Below are 19,602 nucleotides of genomic sequence, written 5' to 3'. Positions count from 1 at the left end.
TACCAGTGAGACACCCCCAACCCCACCCCTATTCCCCATCTGGGTTCCTGATACTCTGGCCCTTTAAGAACAGAGCTAGAACTCGGGCAAGCCTGACAAGTGGTCTCCTAGGAGCTGAAGGACAACACAGAGCTTCAGAGATTAGGTCTGAGGTGGGGACCCTCCACAACAGGGAATGGCCACGCAGAGGCCAATCAGGTAGAGCAGGGTCTGGGAGTGGATTTCTCCTTCCTTTCTTCCTCTGGCCCCTTCACCTTTAGCCAGTCCTCTCTTCTCTACACTTTCCTTTCTAGCCCAGCCCTTTCCAGCTTCCCCACCCCTGCCTTTCTCTGTCCTTCTGTTAGCATTCCCACTTTCTCAGCTACAGATGGTCTTCATTTCTGGAGACAGTTCTCGCTTATTAAGAGTTTCTTGGTTGATCTTGAAATTTTATGTGAAAAAAAAAAAGATTCTGCAGACAATGACAATTTGATCTCATCAAATTTCCAACCTTTCCTGTCCTTTCCGGTTTTCTTTCTTTTGTCGAATTGCTTTTACTAGTACCTCTAGAAAAAAAAAAAAGACAAAAAGGTGAAGGGTGCCTGGCTGGCTCAGTGTGTAGAGCATGGAACTCTTGATCTGGGAGTTGTGAGTTTGACCCCATGTTGGGTGTAGAGATTACTTAAATAATGAATAGAATCTTAAAAAAAAAAAAAAAAAGGCATTGATGAATATCCCTGGCTTGCTCTGAAATTAATGTGGTATCTCTACTGTTTGCCCATTAAGCTCCATGTGGTGTTTTGACTATTTTGTTGAGATCCATAAATGAATTTCATAGGGTTGTCCTAGGTGTGAGTTTGGTAAAGAATATAGAATGATATGTTGCTCTTTGAATCAATTTTAATGTGTATAATATAATTGAATATATATATATATATATCCCATATATGGTTTTGCTACAAAGGCTTTATTTAATGTTATTTCCATCACCTCTTTTTAATCCATTTTTAAGCTCTCTGCCCCTCCTTGTATTATATTTTTGACCATATTTTGCTATAAGGTTAAGTTTTCTTATTAACTAATGTAACTAGCAGAGCTAGTTACTTGGAAAAAATATTACTTATTGACTACCTCAGTTATATGCCCTTCTTCCTTCCTCCACACTCTAGAATGCATTTTGGGGTTCCTGTCCTAATCTATTGTGATAAAAAATGCTTTTTTCTACTTATATTCTGTAGCTCTTCCTTCAAGAATTATAATATTTGTATACCATTTTCTTGCTGTTATTTTTTTAAGATTTTATTTATTTATTCATGAGAGACAGAGAGGGAGAGGCAGAGACAGAGGAAGAAGCAGGCACCCCACAGAGCATGGAGCCCTATGTGGGATTTGATCTCAGGACCCTGGGATCACAACCTGAGCTGAAGGCAGATGCTTAACCAACTGAGTCACCCAGGCAACCTTGCTGTGATTATTTCATTGAACTAAGTATTTAAGCAAATTAAATGTTCATCATGAAGTGTTTTCTCTCATGACATTCCAGTTTGTAAGTCATTTATTTTTATTCATCCCTTGGTGGTCTGGATTATGTCTTTTAGTAGCTTCCTAGGAAGGATAATGAATGTCCAAGCAAAGAAACATTTAGTGAGTTGTTAACTAACTCACAAGTACACCAAGAACAGCATTAGATTCTTATCAGTTAACAAAGACAGAAAAAAAAAAGAAGAAATGAAAACAAACAAAAAAAAAAGGACTTTTGTAAGAAAAGGAAGAAGGCAAGGATGTTGGGGGAAGGTGCTAGTCCATAAAGAATGAATTTTGTTTTTCTAATTAAGGTCATTAGTTGGCAGCTATCAAAGAGATTGGTTGGGTAAGCAGTTCTGGAATAGACTGACTAGGTCATTAGAGAAAACAATTTCAGTTGTTTGTGGATTTTCCAAAATTCTTGAGACTTAAACTATGCAGGACAAGGACCGGCTGTCTATAAACGGTGTCTGCCAATGTCCTGCCTGGCATCTCCACCTTAGGCCACGACCACTCCATTTCCTCAGCAGAATTTCTATGAGAGACAGGCTTATAAGTCATTGCAAGTTTGAAAACATCTTCCAGTTGCCATCACAGTTTATAGATTTTTCTGGTCTTAACATTTTCCCTAAATATTGTTCCATTTTCTTCTGGTTATGAGTTGCTAGGGAAATCTTTAGCCACTTGGTTTTTACCCTTTGTATTCTGTCTAAATAATGATATCTGTCTTTTTTTTTTAATGCCCAGAGAAAAGAGTTTTGCCATGATCTCTATCAGCCATTAGTTGGTCTATCTATCTACTTATCTATCATCTATCTATTTATGTATCTATCTATCTATCTATCTATCTATCTATCTATCTATCATCATTATCTATCTTTTTATTTCTGGAACATGGTAAGGCCACTTTAATCTATACCTTTATGTTTTCCTTTGTTTCAACAAAATATTGCAATTTTAGTTTTTTTTTCTGTTCCAGTACCTTTGTTTTTTTCCTCAGGTATACTCATTATCCATATGTTGGATCTACAATGCAGGCCTCTGTATTCATATTTTCCCCAATTGCTTTAATCTTCTTTTGCTTTTTCTTTGAAGTCCATGTAGTTTTAGGGAGTTTCTCATGAGACTGGCTTTTTATTCACAAAATATTCCTTATAGTTATTTAGCTTTTAAGTTATACTAGCTTATGAAAGTAACACATTTAAATATCTAGTTTTCATTGTTTTAAATTTCAAGTTATAACTATTATAATTTTATATATCTAATATATTTTACAGAAAATGAGAACAACTTTGGTAAATTTGAAATAACTAAACAAATTTATTTCTCTTGAACATTTGGTCCTGGGATCTTGGGTGGCTCAGCAGTTGAGTGTCTACCTTTGGCCCAGGGCATGATCCCAGGATCTGGGATCGGGTCCCACATTGGGCTCCTTGCAGGGAGCCTGCTTCTCCCTCAGTCTGTGTCTCTGCCTCTCTCTCTCTCTCTCTCTCTCTGTGTCTCTCATGAATAAATAAAATCTTTTTTAAAAAAGCATTTGCTCCTGGGTTTACTCATATTTATGAAGTTATTAAACACTTAACTTGCATTTATAAATTTAATATACTTAAATCTTTCTTTTAAATCTTTCTTTAAATCTTTCTTTTTTATTAATTGGAAATTTTTATTAAGGAATTGGTAGAGTTACATACAGTTGTATGAAATAATACACAGAGATCCTGTGTACCCTTTATCCAGTTTTCCCCAGTAGCAACATCTTGGGAGCTATAGTACAATATCACAACCAGGAAGTTAACCTTCATACAATCCACTAGTCTTATTCAGATTTTCTCAGTTTTGCTTGTGCTTATTTGTGTTTGTGAGCATGTGTATTTTGTTCTACATAACTTTATTACATGTGTAGGTTTTTGTACCCACCACCACAGTTAAGATATAGAACACAAAGATTCTTCCTTTTGCTTTTTAAAGATTTTATTTATTTATTCATGAGAGACAGACAGAGAGAGAGAGAGAGAGAGAGAGAGAGGCAGAGACATAGGCAGAGGGAGAAGCAGGCTCCATACAAGAAGCCTGATATGAGACTTGATCCTGGATCCCAGGATCATACCCTGAGCCGAAGGCAGAGGCTCAACTACTGAGCCATTCAGTGGTCCCACAAGGATTCTTCCTGTAGCTCTTTTAGTTACACCCACTTCCTCTCCCCTCCATCAGCTATCCCCCATATCTCCTGTTTCTAACCCCTTCAACCACAAATCTATTCTCCATTTAAAAATTTGTCTTTCCAAAAAGGTTATATAAGTGGAATACACTAAGTGGCCTTTTAGGAGTAGGTCTTTTCACTAAATTGTTAAATGTATGTGTGTAAAGTTGTTTATTATAGTTCCTTATACTTTTGATGTCTGTAGGGTCTGTAGTGATATCTCCTGTTTCATTCCTGATATTGGTAATTTGTGTGTTCTTTCTTTCGTGTCATTTTCTTGATTTTTTTCAAAGAACCAGCTCTTTGGGTTATTGATTTTTTTCTATTGTTTTCCTATTTTTAATTTCATTGATTTCTACTCATTTTATATTTTATTCCTTTCTATTTTCTTTTTTTCTTTGGTTTATATTTTCTTCTCCCCCCGCTTTTAAAATTTTTATTTTTAAGTAATCTCTATAACCAGATTGGGGTTCAGCCTTACAACCCTGGGATCAAGAGTTGCATGCTCTATCAACTCAGCCAGCCATGTTGATTAGGTCCTGTTTATTAATGGTATTGTTGAATTATTCTATATTTTTGTTGATTTTCTGTCTCATTATCGATTGTTGAGAGATGTCAAAATCTCTAACTATCATTGTGGACTTTGTTATTTCTTCTTTCATTTCTGAGTCTTTGCTTTTTATATTTTGCGGTTCTTTTATTTTGCACTTACACATTTAGGATCCCCACATGTCCTTGGTAAATTGACCCTTTTATCATTATGTAATGTCCCTCTCTGTCTCAAGTAATTTTCTTTGCTCTGCAGTCTACCTTAGCTGAAATTAGTATACACACCTATGTTCTTTTGATTAATGTTTGCATGATAGATCTTTTTCCATCCTTTTACTTTCAACCTGCTTATATTTTTATATTTCAAGTAAGCTTCTTGCAGATAGTAGATAGTTGAATCATGGTTTTTTTTTTTTAATTTTTATTTATTTATGATAGTCACACAGTCTCTCTCAGAGAGAGAGGCAGAGACACAGGCAGAGGGAGAAGCAGGCTCCATGCAGGGAGCCCGACGTGGGACTCGATCCGAGGTCTCCAGGATCACGCCCTGGGCCAAAGGCAGGCGCCAAACCACTGTGCCACCCAGGGATCCTTGAATCATGGTTTTAAATTGATTTTGACAATCTGTCTTAATTGGAGTATTTAGAATATTTACATTTAGCGTAATTAGTGATATTTTCCAGTCTAAGTCTGCTACTTTATTATGCTTTCTTTTTTTTTTAATAAAGATTTTATTTATTTATTCATGTCTGACACACAGAGAGAGGCAGAGACCTAGGCAGTGGGAGAAGTGGGCTCCCTGGAGGGAGCCCAATGTGGGACGTGATCCCAGGACCCCAGGATCATGACCTGAGCCAAAGGCAGACATTCAACTGCTGAGCCACCCAAGCATCCCTTACTATGCTTTCTAGGTGTGTGTGTGTGTGTGTGTGTGTGTGTGTGTGTGTGTGTGTGTTGGGAGTGGGGGGCAGATGAAAAGGGAGAGAATGAATATTAAGCAGGCTTCATGCCCAGTGTGGAGCTCAATGTGGGGCTCAATCTAAGAACCCTGAGATCATGACCTGAGCCAAAATCAGGAGTCAGATGCTTAACTGAATGAGACACTTGGGCATCCTGTTTTCTTTGTTTTCCATTTCTGCTTTCTTTTTCCTGCCTTTCTGTGGGTTAGTTGAACATTTTTTAGAATTCCATTTTGACCTATCTATAGTATTTTTAAAATGTTTCTTAATATAGCTTATGTCACATAACTTACCACAATCTTCTGGTGTTCTTAGTTTACCAATTTGAATATAGAAACTTTACTCCCTTTATGTCCTTTTAACCTCCTCCATTTATAATACATTGTCTTAAATATTTCTTCTACATACATTTAGAACCAGTACATATAATTTTTGCTTTAACCGTCAAGCACAATTTGGAAGATTCAAGAAGAAAAAGCAAATCTATTGTATTACTTATATTTTTGCTTACTGTGTTCTTTTCTCCATTCTAATGTTTTAAAATTCTTTTATTGTTTCCTTTTTGTTTAGAAAACTTCTTTTAGCTATTCTTTTTAGGCTAGATCTTCTGGCAACAAATTCTCTTACTCTTCCATTATCTGAGATTGTCTTGATTTCTTCAGATTTAATTGCTATGTGTTCTTGGAAAATTGACCCTTTGCAAATTTCCAAGTAGATTTTTTCCCCAAATTTCAGAAGTCTTCAGCCATTGTTTTGATCACTTTTTCCACCTCACCCTCTTTCTCCTCCCTAGGACTCTAATAACATCTATGTAAAATCATTTTGTTAAAGTCTCACAGATCCCTTAGTCTCTGTTCATTTTTGTTTTCAGTCTGTTTACTCTTTGTTGTTCAGATTGGGTAATTTCTATTTCATCTTCTAGTTCATAGGTTCTTTCCTTTTCCTCTTCCATTCTGCTACTGAACTTTTTATTTTCATTATACTTTTCAGTTCTAAAATTTCCTTTTGGTTCTTCTTTTTACATGTTCTATGCCTTAGCTGAGACTTTTTTCTTTTTAATTTAGTTGAAGTGTGTTCACAATTGCTTGTAGAAGCATTTACTTTAAAATCTTTGTCGGATAATGTGAAATTTCTGGCATCTCAGTGTTTGTATCAATTGCCTTTTCTTCATGGAATCTGAAGTGTTTCTAGTATTTGTTATCCCCAGTTATTTATGATTGAATTCTGGACATCTTGGGTGTTATGAGATTCTGGATCTTAATTATATCTCTGTTAGCTATCTCTTTCTGACACCATTCTGACAGGGGAATGGGAGGCATTGCCATGTTGCTGCAGGTGGAATCTAAAATTCAGGTTTCCCACTCATATGCCATTGACAACTTAGGTGGAGTCATTACTGCTGGGTAGGAGTGGGAGTTCTGGCTTCCCAGCAGGCCTCCAGAGATACTTTCCTGGCTAGGAGAGGTAGAATTGCCTTGCTGCTCCCCACATGGCTTCCAGTGACGCCATGGGGATGATGTGGTCTCTTGATTTCTGGGTGGTATGAAAGTCCTCCTGTCCACTAGGCCTCCTATGCCACCACTCCAGTGGGGAGAGTGAGGAGGAGGGTGCTATTTTACTCCTGAGCAGGGGGTGGAAATTAGGTTCTCTAGTGGTCTCTACTGACACTGTAGGCAGGGGCCAGGGCTCATTACTGCCTGGAGAGGATGAAAGGCCTGTTTCCCTACTGGGCCTTCTCTGACATTGTCTTCGGGGCACTTTATTACAAGGTGATGAAGGTTACAGTCTAGGACTCCTATGTTATGTTTTGCGGGTTTGAGTGAGGACAACGTCTGGCTGGGGTAGTAGAACAGTAATTATCTAAAAGTTTTCTTTCTTGCTCGCCTGCCTCTTTGGCAAGAGAGAAAAAAAAGGCATTTGTTAGGTTTTTGTTTTGATTTGTTTGTCTGTGTCTTTCGACGTTTCTGGGTTGTTGGCTTCATGCTCCAAGTCTGGGAATTTGAGGCATAAAGAAAACCCAAGAAATATACCACTTCATTTTCCCTTGAATCCTGAGTTCCCTAGCTCGTCAGCCTTTTTCTCTCCACCTTTCAGCCTCCTTCTGTTTGTTTTATATATAATGTCCAGGGTTTTTAGTTGTATTTAGTGGGAGGAATAGGGAAAAGTATGTTTATATTTCAGAAGTCCTCACTTTTTAAATGCATATCAAATGGATGACCTTGTGAGCTATAAAGCAAAAACATTTCTCTATGCTGTTAAACAACTCTTGTTGATCTTAAAATACTGTAAATCCAGCTCTCTTTAATATTATAATACTTTTTACCAACTTAGTCAAGTACTTTTAACTGATGTGATATGGGCCAGGAGTAAATAGTCAAGAAAGACTTGAGATGTTTTTGTTGCAAAAAAATGTCTTGATTAAAGCACCAGGCCCGGACTGGTGGGGAGAAAGAGCTGTACTGGGGTTGTGAGGAGCTATTGATTATATACTTAAAGTTTTAAAAGAAAGGAAGTTTCTAAAATGATTTTCAGGGAACCCTGGGTGGTGCAGCGGTTTGGCGCCTGCCTTTGGCCCAGGGCGCTATCCTGGAGACCCGGGATCGAATCCCACGTCGGGCTCCCGGTGTATGGAGCCTGCTTCTCCCTCTGCCTATGTTTCTGCCTCTCTCTCTCTCTCTCTGTGTGACTATCATAAATTAAAAAAAAAAAAAATAAAATGATTTTCATATGCTAAAGAAAACTTAGAGGATCCAGGAGGCCCAAGCTATTGTCAAGCTAGGTTGATTTTTGCCTCTAGCAAAGCATTAACACTAAGACAGTTGTGAGCTACCAGAGGAATTTCTTATTCAGCTTCTCTCAAGTATTTGTCGACCTGCTGCAAGTTGTAAGGAAATTTAATTTTATCTACAATTCTTTTGCCTTTCTTTTGCCACATCATTACATCTGCCCATTTAAAATTGTAAGCCTGAGATCTATTTCACATTTTAAATTGGGATCACTGCCTAATGTGTTAGATACTCTAATATGCCAAACTATGCAAACATTACAAGAACTTTCAATAACAATCATAAACTGGATATTCTTAAACTTCACCTTAAACACAAAGAAGACACTCTGGCAGCAGGGAACTCTTGGTCCATGTCATCAGATGGGACTATTTGTAACCCCATGTCCCCTGCATTCAATTCTTTCATAATCATACCTCCTCTTTTGAGTAAAAATCTATAGCACATACCAGTGTGCTTCTCCGGCTGATTGGATTCATCGAACTTATTTCATTCCTGATTTCTGAATCTGGCTCCTGGCCACCAAGACAATTCTAATGACATTCTGAAGATGGAGAATCTCAATCCTGTGGGGTTTCCGAGCATGGGTGTGGTAGTCAGGCTAAAGCTAGATTTGAGTGAGTTCCAACTCTGCACTTAGTAGTTGGGTGTCCTTGGCTAAACCTCAGTTTACTCTTGTACAGTAGGCTAACAATCTCCATCTGAAAGGGCTGCTGTGAGGATTTAATGAGTGCAGTTTAGATGGCAAGCTTTACGTAAATAGTCATCTTCTTTCCCACAAGCATTTACTCAGCAGTCCCTGCTTTGTTGGCTCTAGTTTTTGCTGCTTCTGTGATGAACATGATTGCCTCTTTTACATCTTCCCATGGTTCTGACAGTTCTCTTTCATCTCAATCTGTTGGTTTATCCGCTGTGACATGGAAATCAGGATTTCTTTGATTTCCTTGGGAATGTGAAGCAGTTATTAACTGAAATCTTATTCTCTTTTCTCAAGAGAATCTTCCAATATTCTGTTACCCTCTATTCTCTGCTCTGCTCATTTTCCTATGTGCTTTTCCTTTCTTCTTCTTCTGTAGAAATTGTACATATCCTTTGTGCTGCTTTTTGTTCTGTTTACTCACCTCTGGTTAATAGGACCCATTTTATCCTTACCTAATATTGTCCCAAAATAGTGTGGGTAGAAACACTCTGACTCCCTCCCACATTTATCTAAGCATCCCTTCACTACCTCCACCCATGTGGAGGCCTGCCTGCTGACGCCTTTTTTTTCTATTTAGTCTCTGAGCCACCTGAAGAAAGTGTGGTAAAAGCGGTTCAGGGGCAGCCTTCCTCTATGAGCTTTATTTCTACCCTCTCTGAATGTGCTGTACATCTGTACTGCAGACCAGCTCTGAAGAGGTGAGGGCATGGCTTATTTTCTGTGTTTTTGATTTGTCCCTCTGTTTGGGGGAGAGACAACCACTTTGTTGAGAAAGTTGGGCCTTTATTTTCCTGAGTCACCGGGCATATTTCTCCCAGGTCAGATCTGGTCCATAGCTGTGGCTAAGTGGGCTTGCCTCCCAGCCACGTACCTCCCAGGCAAGGAAGCCTGGTCAGAGAAACAGTGCCATCATGTGGCCACTCAGCATTCTCTCCAGGCCTGCTCCCACTTCACTGAAGCCTCTAAGGCGTGTGGGTGGGGCTGGTGGGGTCAGGAGCCCAAAGGGTGTCTTTTGTTGTTCCTGTCACCCTCCCATCCTCTGCTCCCTCAGGGACTGCAAGCCCCTCCAGGATGAGGGCAGAGAATCTGTCAGGCCTTCAGAAGCTCCTCACAACCATGCCCAGAAAAGAGACTCGTGACTTGGCTCCCTTGAGTCCTCCCTGTATTGGATTTTGTCTTTATTCTAGGTCCTTTTTACTCTTCAAACTACCTAGAAAGATAGTCTTTGTAAATGTGATATAACACCACCATCTTCTTAAGAAATACTCTGGAAAAAATTGTGAGAAAGCAAAAATGCATCTTAATTTTTCTGTTTTCCTCTTCCCAGGCCTCTTCTCCTAGCCCACCTTTTGAGGTATGCTGTGCCCGTAACCTTTGCCAGTATCCTACTGCAGGGCACATTCAGACTGTCCCATCTCTCTTTTATTCTTCTTAAGATTTATTTTATTCATGAGAGACACACAGAGAGAGGCAGAGAGACATAAGCAGAGGGAGAAGCAAGCTCCCTGCGGGGACCCGATGCAGAACTTGATCCCAGGACCCCAGGATCATGACCTGAGCCGAAGGCAGACACTCAACCCCAGAGCAGGTGCCTCCAGTCTGTCCCATCTCTTAAATGTTGTTAGTTTGGGGCCTTGCTTTGCTCTGAGCTTCTGGATTCAGGACGATCAAGGGCTTACATTTCAGCACCTCGTAGGATGCCTGAGGATTTCTACTCTGGTCTTCTAGATATTAATAGCCAGGAGCTGTTTGAGGGCAAGAATTTCAAGCCCCAATTAAGGTGGGTGCTGGAGTTACTTGTGGATGTAGCAGAGTAGTATAATTTGATGGCCTGCAGGTGGCTACCTCGCCCAGTTACCAACAAGGCTAGTGCATCTTGTCAGTGACCCCTTGGTGTCAAGCGGGACTTCTTTGCAGATTCCATCAATGAGGGCAGCAGAAGGGCAGTGATGCGCAAGAGGTGCTGAAATATTTGGTGCCCACAAACCTCCTTGCTCCTTATTCCTCTGTTAGGTCCCTCGGGAGGGGTGCATTGGACCAGAAAATCTGGTACCCCACCACCTAGGACATAGGAGCCACTCAAAAGCGCTGAACTTGGTTAATCCTAGGAGATGGGGGATCTCTGGGTGGCTCAGCATTTTGGCGCCTGCCTTTGACCCAGGGTATGATCCTGGAGACCCGGGATCGAGTCCCGCGTCGGGCTCCCTGCATGGAGCCTGCTTCTCCCTCTGCCTGTGTCTCTGCTTCTCTCTATCATGAATAAATAAATAAAATCTTAAAAAAAAAAAAAAATCCTAGGGGATGATGTGCTCTCAAGCGCGGGGGGCGGGGGGAATTCCGGAACACGCCCCTCTGCCGTTTCGGCGATGCCTCCCCCGGGCCGCGCGGTGGCGCTGTGGCCCCGCGGAGGCCGGGTGGCGCCGGGGCGCGCCGGGGCGAGCGGGCTTCCGGGGACCCTCCGAGCGGCGGCGGCGGCGGCGGGGCGGCCGCGGTGAGTGCGGCGGGCGGCCTGGGGCGGGGCGCCACCCCCGGGGCTCTCGCTGGGGGCCAGCCCCGAGCAGGCGCCCTCGGCTGCCCCGCGGCTTCCCCCGGGAGGGCGAGGCGGCGCGGGGCTGGCGGTGCAGGCCCGGGAGCGCCCCCCACCCCCCCTCTGCCCCATCCCCCCCCCGGAGCCCTGGGCGCATCCCTGCGGCGCCCCAGAGCCTGCTGCTCACTTGCGCAGGGAGGGGGAGAGGGGGGTGGGGGTGGGGGGCCGGGTCTGTGCTCTGATCCCGCGGGGTCCGTCTGCCCCACAGGCTCTCCCACCCGCCACCCTGGCCCTCCTCTGCTTGGACGGCGTCTTCCTCTCCTCCGCCGAGAATGACTTTGTGCACCGCATCCAGGAGGAGCTGGACCGCTTTCTGCTGCAGAAGCAGCTGTCAAAGTGAGCTGGGCCGGGGAAGGGGGGGGGGGGGCTGCCCGTGCGGGAGGACAGGCTCGTGCCGAGCCCCCTGTGCCCCCTTCCCAAGCGGCTGGTTCCTCCCTGGCTCTGGTCCTGGCCTCTGGGTTTAGTGCCCTACTCGCTGGCGTCTCCCAGCCACATCTTTGCTGTGCGGTTCTGGGCATCACCCAGAGGCTGCAGGGCCCCAGCCCAGGAAGGGAATGGCTCAGCACCTGCACCAGGACCTCCGCGTGGTAACCTCTATGCCCGAGTCCTTTGCAGCCGGCCAGGGACGCAGGGGGGCAGAGGGAGCAAACCGGGCATGGACCTGGTGGGGGTCAGGCCCTAGGCCCCTGCTCAGCGCTCATTCCCGTCCCTTCCCAGGGTACTTCTTTTCCCCCCACTCTCCAGTCGTCTCCGGTACCTGATCCACAGGACAGCAGAGAATTTTGATCTTCTGAGCAGCTTCTCTGTTGGGGAGGGCTGGAAGAGAAGGACAGTCATCTGCCACTTGGATATCAGGTGTGTATCTTGGTGCTCTGGGGACCCTCAGTACCTCCTTGTGGGTTGGCAGGTGCGCTGGTCGGGAACCAGGACCGGCAGCCTCCAGGCTGCTTCCCAGGTCCCCACCGCAGCTGCCTAAAGTCGTCGCCTTCTGTTTCGGCAGTGCAGTCGGTGTGTACTGTATGTGGGAGTCGCTCAGCAAACTCAGTTATGTGCTTGGGCCGAAAGACAGAAAGAGCAGGTTAGGCAGTGAGAGTGTTTGCCCCAAGAGCCCATGGAATGTGGGAAGCACACTTGAACCTCACGCATCTCTGTTCCCGTGTGCATCTCATAAGATCTTACAGCGACTATGATCCTGGTGTTTAAAGTTACTTCTTTTTCTTTTTTTTTTTTTTAAGATTTTTAAAAATTATTTACTCATGAGACACACACACACAGAGAGAGAGAGAGAGAGAGAGGCAGAGATACAGGCAGAGGGAGAAGCAGGAGGCTTCATGCAGGGAGCCCAATGAAGGACTCGATCCCGGGTCTCCAGGATCATGCCCTGGGCTGAAGGTGGTGCTAAACCACTGAGCCTCCCGGGGTGCCCTTTCTTTCTTTCTCTCTTTTTTTTTTTTTTAAATTAGAGAGAGTAGGGGCAGAGGGAGAGAGAAAAATCTTAAGCAGTTTCCATGCTCAACACAGAGCCTGATGTGGGGCTTGATCCCAAAACCTTGGGGTCATGACCTGAGCAGAAATCAAGAGTTGGATGCTTAACCGACTGAGCCACCGGGCGCCCCCAAAGTTACATATTTTTCTAACAAAGTTACCGAAATGCAATTACTTCACTTCGTGTATAACTGAAGATTCAGCTGTCTCTAATTTATGACACCAGAGGGAGAGCTGGTTGCGTTGTGCTTCTTCAGAGTTGGCATTCAGCCTCCTTTATATTGCCTTCCTATTGTATTTTCAGGGGTCATCTTGGCTTTGGTTTTGGCCTAATGCTGACTTGAGAGCCTCATGCCTGAATGGCAGGTAGCTCCAGTAAACCATTGTCCTTGGGGCCCATGCACTGCTCTGATCACACCTCCTGTTCCTGCTCCAGGTCACCCAGTTCAGATGGACTCTCTGGCTCCTGCCACCCTCCTGCCTCTCAGCCTGGCAAATATCGAGGTCCTTGGCCCACCTCAAACCAAGCACCTGCTGGTCCTCGAGGGGCACGGGCTGGCCGGGGTCATCGTGGACGCAGACCGGACCAGGCTTTGTATGTGCCCCGAGTACTGCGCCAGCAAGAAGAAGGGGTACCATGCTCTACCCCAGGGCTCAAAGGAGACGCTCCAGCTGGTGACCTTCTGGAGGAGCCTGGGAATGTTGGTGCTGGGGACCTCAACTCTGTTCCGGACCCTCCTGTGTTGATGACTCAGGCACCTGTGGACCCAGAGGGCCCAGACCAACACTGTGACAGTGAGCAGCTACTGGACCCACTTGGCATTGAGTCCCCACGGCCTGAGAGCCACTCAGGGATGGGAGATGGGTTGGAGATGGCCACCCGGCTTGGATCCAGTCTGCGGCTGGACTTGGAAGAGGAGAGTGGGAATGAGGTGGAGAAGAGCCTGGCGGCAGATGAGGAAAACGAAGAGTTGGAAGAGGAGGGGCCTGGCAGCTGCTCCAAGGTCGATTACAGTGAGCTGCTACAGGAGGTGATGAGGCTCTTAAGCCCAGAAAAGGGAGGGCGGAAGTGAGGTGGGTGTGCTCCTGGGTGGATGGGGGCACCAAGGGTCCTGGCAAGGAGGGGTGGGGGCTATGCTGGCTGAGCAGGGCTGGGTGTTGGGTGATAGGGGGCCCTTTGGAGACGTAGGGGAGGGGCAGTGGGACTTGCCTGAAGGAGCAGGGACTGACACAGTGGAGGGGACAAGGCTCAGGATGTGGGGTCAAAGGTGTGGATTTGGGTCCCTGTGCAGCCATGCAGGAGCTGTTTGACAAGCTCCTCTCTGGGCAGATCATTTGTTTTTCTGAATTGCTCTTTCCCCATGTGAGAAGCAGATAATAATACATTGTTTCACGAAGTAACAGATGGGGGGTATATGTGGAATTGCTTCCTAAGGACTACAGGCCTTGGTCATGAGAATGATTCTTCTGCCTGAAGTTTTGTGTTACAAATCTCATTTCCTTGGAACTGTGTATCTGCCTCTCAGAGTGGCTAGGGTGTTGGGTTGGGAGGGTGGGCATCTTTTATTACTATGTTGTACATGAGGAGTAGAGGCCAGATAGACTTGCTTAACATCCCATTGTTAGTAAAGGGAGGAAAGATCCTGGACTTGCCCAGTTCTGTCTCTTACTATGTATCTTTGGGGGAGTTACTTAGCTCTTTGATTTATAGTGCTCCTCTCTGCAGAGAGGGTGTATGGAGTATGGTTTTCAGGGTTCTATAAAACATAGTGCATGTAAATGCCAGTTACCCAGTGAGGACTCCATAAAAGTAAGTTACCTTCCCTAAAACTCCTGCCTCTCCACCTTCAAGCCCATCCTGCCATCATGCTGCCTTTCCCAGACTCTTGCCAAGTGTGGCTCCTGTGGAAACCCATGTGTGGTGCCCTCCTCTCTGCCGTGTGAGCCCTGCTTCTGCCTGCAGGCCTCTGGTTTTGAAGCAGATGTTTGGAGCCCTGTGTGTCAGAGCTCCCCTTGCTAAAGGGTGTGATCTCTCCCAGATAATAGACAACCTGACCAAGAAGGAGATTCAGGTAGAGAAGATCCATGTGGACACGTCCTTCTTCATGGAGGAGCTGCCTGGAGAGAAGGATTTTGCCCATGTGGTGGAGATCTACGACTTTGCGCCCACACTTAAGACTGAGGATCTGCTGGCAGCATTTTCCGAGTTCCAGTGAGTGCTCATGAGGCTTCTGGGAGGCAGGGGAGGTGGGTGCTCGCCCCTGGAGAGGAGCGAGGACATCGCTTTGTGGTTGGGGACACTTGCCTGCCCGTCCCACAGTATCAAGCTATCTGGAAAGAAGGGCAGAAAGTGGATGTGGTTGCTCCGGGCTACATATTCCCGCTGGCCACTACTGTACAGAAGGAAAGAGCTGGGTTTTTAGTGGTGGGCATGTGCAGCAGCCCTGGATCTGGTCCTCTGGCACTCAGCAGCAGCTCTCCATCCTGCCCCCTGCGTACCCACATGTCTGCCAGGAGCCAGGCCCTCTGCTGGGATGCATGACCCAGGGAGCCCACTGCCTCCCCCCTTGCTCTATGTCCCGGCCACCCAGTCAGTCAGTCAGTCTACAGACTGAGGCCTCTTTCTGTGCAAGAACTGTTTGTGCAGTGAGCTGGAGCAGAGTCAGTGTGGAGATGGGCACCAGGAGAGTATGTTGCAAGCAAAGACTTCTGCTTCCCCAAATTTCTTGGATCTAACTCCAGTCTTTTCTCTGATTTTCTCTTTTTTTCTTTTCTTTCTGTTTTTCTTTTTTCTCTCATGCTCATTTTCCTTTCTCCAGCTTCCTTTCTCTTTTCCTGTTTAGTCTCTCTCTCTCTCTCTCTCTCTCTTTTAAGTTTTAAGTCTCTGCATCCAACATGGGGCTCAAACCCACAACCCTGAAAGCAAGATCACATGCTCCACTGACAGCCAGGTGCCCCTCCTGCTTACTCTTTTAAAAATCCCTTTCTCGGGGTGTCTGCATGGTGTAGTTGATTAGGTGCCTGACTCTTGGTTTCAGCACAAGTCATGATCTTGGAGTGTTGAGATCAAGCCCCGAGTCAGGCTCTGCACTCAGTGTGGGGTCTGCTTGGGACTCTGTCTCCCTCTCCCTCTGCCCCTCCCCGCTACTCACTCATTCTCAAATAAGTAAAATAAAAATCCTTGAGGGGAAAAAAATAGAAATCCTTTTTTTCATGGCCTCGTTTTCGGACTGCTTCCCAAACTGCCCTCCCTTGCCTCTCTGAGCCTGAGGAAGGCTGAAGGGGCAGCTTGGTGCAGCACACTCATCTGCTCTCACTCCCTAAAGGCATGGCCAAAGTGGGGCACCTGTGACTTCTTCAGCCGACGTGAGCAGTGCCCATAGAGAAACTGCTTCTGGCCTCTTATCAGCCCCAGACTCAGTGTGGCTTTCTTGAGCAGTAGAAGAAAGCTGATCAGAAGCAGTAGCACCGACCTCCTTATTTTAGGTTCTGCTCCCCTATCCCCAGTACATAAACCCTTTTATAGCCACCTTGGATGCCCTTGTCCTCACTGTGGTGGTAGCTGTGTGCAGCCTCCTTCACCCTTGGCACTGTGTTCTTCGAGCTCTTTTGAGTCCTGTCTTCCTCAGTTCTAGGAATCTGGTACCCACCTGATTAACAGGGGTGATACTTGCCTTTCTGAAGCTAACCGTCTTTGAGAAAGTTTGCTGCAAAGGGCTGTTTCCTTCCCAGGGGAGATAGGAGCTTGTCTTGGGCTCATAGTGTTGGAGGATTGAAGGTGGGAGGGGACTCCTTTCGCAGAAAGGGTTTCGCCCCTTGCTATTGTACTCACTCTGTCTCCTCTTCCCTGGCACAGAGAGAAGGGTCTCAAGATTCAATGGGTTGATGACACACACGCGCTCGGTGTCTTTCCCTGCCTGGCCTCAGGTATGCAGCTCACGGTGGGCTCGGCCCTTTCTCTGACTGCCATTGACAAGGGAAGGATCACCCGTGTCTAGGGTGCAGGCTCACCTGTGCAGGTGGACTGGTAGCTATGCCCAGCCTGCCCAGTCCAGAAATCAGAGGCAGCAGAGTGGGCGCTGGCCAGGCCAGCTCACACTCTTTCCTGTTCAGGTCAGAGGTTTCAGATTCAGGTGATGTTTACTGAGCACATGTCACAGGCTGAGCTCTGGGTGCTTCCACATGTTAAATGAAATCATATGAATGTGCTCTTTTTATAGGTAAAAGGCCTTTAAATACTGGCAATTTCATATGGTTTAAAAAAAAAAAAAAAAGATATGTTTTTACCCAGCTTTCATAGCAGCCTCAGGAAGTAGGTCAGATAACTTCTATTTTACAGGTGGGGAGACTGAGGTTCCAAGAATGTAAGTGGTCTGTTCAAGGTGACGGAGCATCTCAGTATCGAGTCGGGGGACATCAGCCAGGCTGCTGGCAGTAACTGCAGTGCACCTTCCCCCTCTCAGCCACTTTCCCAAGCTGCCCTGCCTCCCCCTGCTACTCACTTTGGGTGTGTTTTTCAAGACCCCCGACCCCTTTAGCTGGGCTTTTCACAACCACAAGCTTCTGAACACCAGAGCAGGGAGAGGCTGTAGCTGCTGTGAGCCCAGTTCTCAGGAGAGCCCGAGGTATTGAGGGAGCAGTACTGGGGCCTGGGGGCTGCTGCTGCCCCAAAGAAGTAACTGACTGTGGGCGGGCAGGGCGATGACCACAGGGTGCATCGAAACAGTGAGCACTGGGTGCGGCATGGCCGCGGCTGCCTCCTGGGCGCTCCCAAGCTGTGAGTGAAGAGCAGGTCCCGTCCGGCCTCAGCTTCCTTGTGTGTAAAGGGGTGGCTTGCACCTGCTGCTCTGGCGTGCCATGTCTGACGTGCTGTAGCCCAAGTCTTCTGTGGGCAGAGCGCAGCACGACTCTGGGCAGTGAGGGCATCCACCGGGAGGGTCTTGACTAGGGGAAGGGATAGAGTTTATCTGGAGCTCCTGGTCTTTTGAAGGTGGCAGCCTGCCTTCACTGATGCAGCCTCGCTGCTATGGCTCCTAACGGGCCCACAGTGGAGCACGGACGCCAGGCTCTGCACAGGCTTCTCATCTGAGAGCACAGGGGCCCTGTGCAGCTTGCGGGGGCTCTGGGGGCGGGTGAGGCCAACTGATGGCAGCGTTGTCAGGGCAGCCATGTCCCTGAGCTTTAAATGGGTACAAAAAAGGGGCTCTATCAGTTTGGGGTGATACATGCATTCCTTGGCCCTGACGGGGCACTTCACCAGGAGAGAAAGGGATGGCTCCAGATCTGTTTTCTTTCCGTAGCTGCTGAAGCCCTGACCAAGGAGTTTCCTATGCTCAAGATCCGGCCCCTCACGCAAGGAACCAAGCAGTCAAAGCTGAAAGCCTTGCAGAGGCCAAGTAAGGAAGCCACTTGTGTCCTGATGGGAAGGCTGTGAGTGGGCAAGTGTTTGGTTGGGCAGGGTGGGGCCTTCCCTCCAATTCATTCCTTGTCCTTCAGCTCTCTGTCTTAGGCCCACTGGGCACACCCCAGGAGCCGGGGGTGCCCAGGAAGAGGGGCCCCCTCAGGGAGAGCTGTTAGCCAGCTGCTCTGTTCTGGGCTTGCCCTCCTGTGCTTCCCTCTTCTGGCTGTTGCTCAGGGAAAAGCATGGTCTTTCCTGTAGGACCATGGAAACCATATTTTACAGTGGGGCAAGAAGAGCTTGGATCTTGGGGTCGGCCCTGATTGTGAGCCTGCTTCTGTCACTTATTTAAGTTCACCTTGAGGAAAAGGTCTGTCAGCCAGTTCCTTTCTCTGTAAAATAAACAGATTGTACAGGGTAAACTGGAGGGGTGACTAAAACAGCCCGGCAGACCTGCCTGGAGCAATGGGGGGGAGGGGGGGGGCATGTAGAAGATGCCAGGTAAATGAGAGCTCCTCCTTTTTCCTCTTCTCCCTCCTGAAAGCATGATGAGGGATTTTAGAGGCCAGTTTCTGTGGCTGCAAAGTGGCTGGCAAGACTGGCCCAGTAGAGGCCCGCTGGGGCCATCCACTGCTCCTGTGGCCCATGTAGCCTTTGCCTGGGCTTGAGGACAGTATCTGGTCAGTCCAGAAGCTTCAGGTGTCCCATCTTGACTTGATTTTCTCCCAGGTGGCCCAGGCAGGGAAGATGCAGAGGTGGCAGGATTAAGCAAGGACCCCACGGGCATGTGGCCATGCTGTGGGCCCAGCTGGGCCTTAGAGGTTGGCTCAGATGGCCTCTAGGCTGCTGTCGCCGGGAAGAGTGGTGGCCATAGCCTTGAACTCAGGTCCTCATCCATGGGGCTTTCTTTTAGAGCTCCTGCGTCTGGCGAAGGTGAGACCGCAGACCAATACAGCGGTGGCCAGGAGGCTGGTGGCCCGGGCCCTGGGGCTCCAACACAAGAAGAAAGAGCCACCTGCAGTTGAGTCTCCTACCTCCCTGAGGCCCTGAGGGGCCCAGCAAGCCTGGATTGGCACCCCCAAGGACTAGACTGGTGCCCCAACACCACTAGCCTTTCCTGACACTACAATAGCCCTGTACTGTTTGTTAGGGTGTCCCTGTGGGCCGTGGTGGGCTTCAGTTTGATCTAGTTCCAGAAGTTGAGAAAAAATAAAAATTTGAAAGTTGGTTCAAAATGAGATGGTCTGCCAGGGAACACTAGGGGGTGCTGTTGGTTTCCCATTTTAGACCTGGGGCTGCTGAAGAAAGGGGGGTCTAGATTGGCCTGGAGGATCCCAGCAGGGCCTCAAAGGCATTTTTGCCCAGTGTTTACCCAGTTGGGGCAGGGGAGGGGGGTTTGCACCTGTTGTGTGACACCTGCTCAGTCTCCTCTAAC

General features: G+C 46.8%; 1 protein-coding gene across 3 annotated transcripts; it reads left to right on the top strand.

Moving 5' to 3' along the window:
• Positions 1-106: 106 nt before the first annotated feature.
• Positions 107-19,402, top strand: R3HCC1 (R3H domain and coiled-coil containing 1). Of its 3 annotated transcripts, none has more exons than XM_038573802.1 (10): positions 107-198; positions 9,275-9,395; positions 10,025-10,051; positions 11,493-11,620; positions 12,002-12,139; positions 13,206-13,800; positions 14,809-14,981; positions 16,626-16,696; positions 18,070-18,165; positions 19,081-19,402. In XM_038573802.1, the coding sequence occupies exons 2-10, from the start codon at positions 9,357-9,359 to the stop codon at positions 19,215-19,217; spliced, it is 1,404 nt and encodes a 467-aa protein (XP_038429730.1). In that variant the 5' UTR covers positions 107-198; positions 9,275-9,356; the 3' UTR covers positions 19,218-19,402. The 3 variants fall into 3 exon arrangements, with proteins under 3 accessions (XP_038429730.1, XP_038429729.1, XP_038429731.1); XM_038573801.1 differs by having other exon boundaries at positions 18,070-18,199; XM_038573803.1 differs by lacking the exon at positions 10,025-10,051 and having other exon boundaries at positions 18,070-18,199.
• Positions 19,403-19,602: the final 200 nt, after the last annotated feature.

Source organism: Canis lupus, chromosome 25 (genome assembly GCF_011100685.1).
Source record: "Canis lupus familiaris isolate Mischka breed German Shepherd chromosome 25, alternate assembly UU_Cfam_GSD_1.0, whole genome shotgun sequence".
NCBI lineage: Eukaryota > Metazoa > Chordata > Mammalia > Carnivora > Canidae > Canis > Canis lupus.
This window is presented reverse-complemented; position numbering and strand designations above follow the sequence as displayed.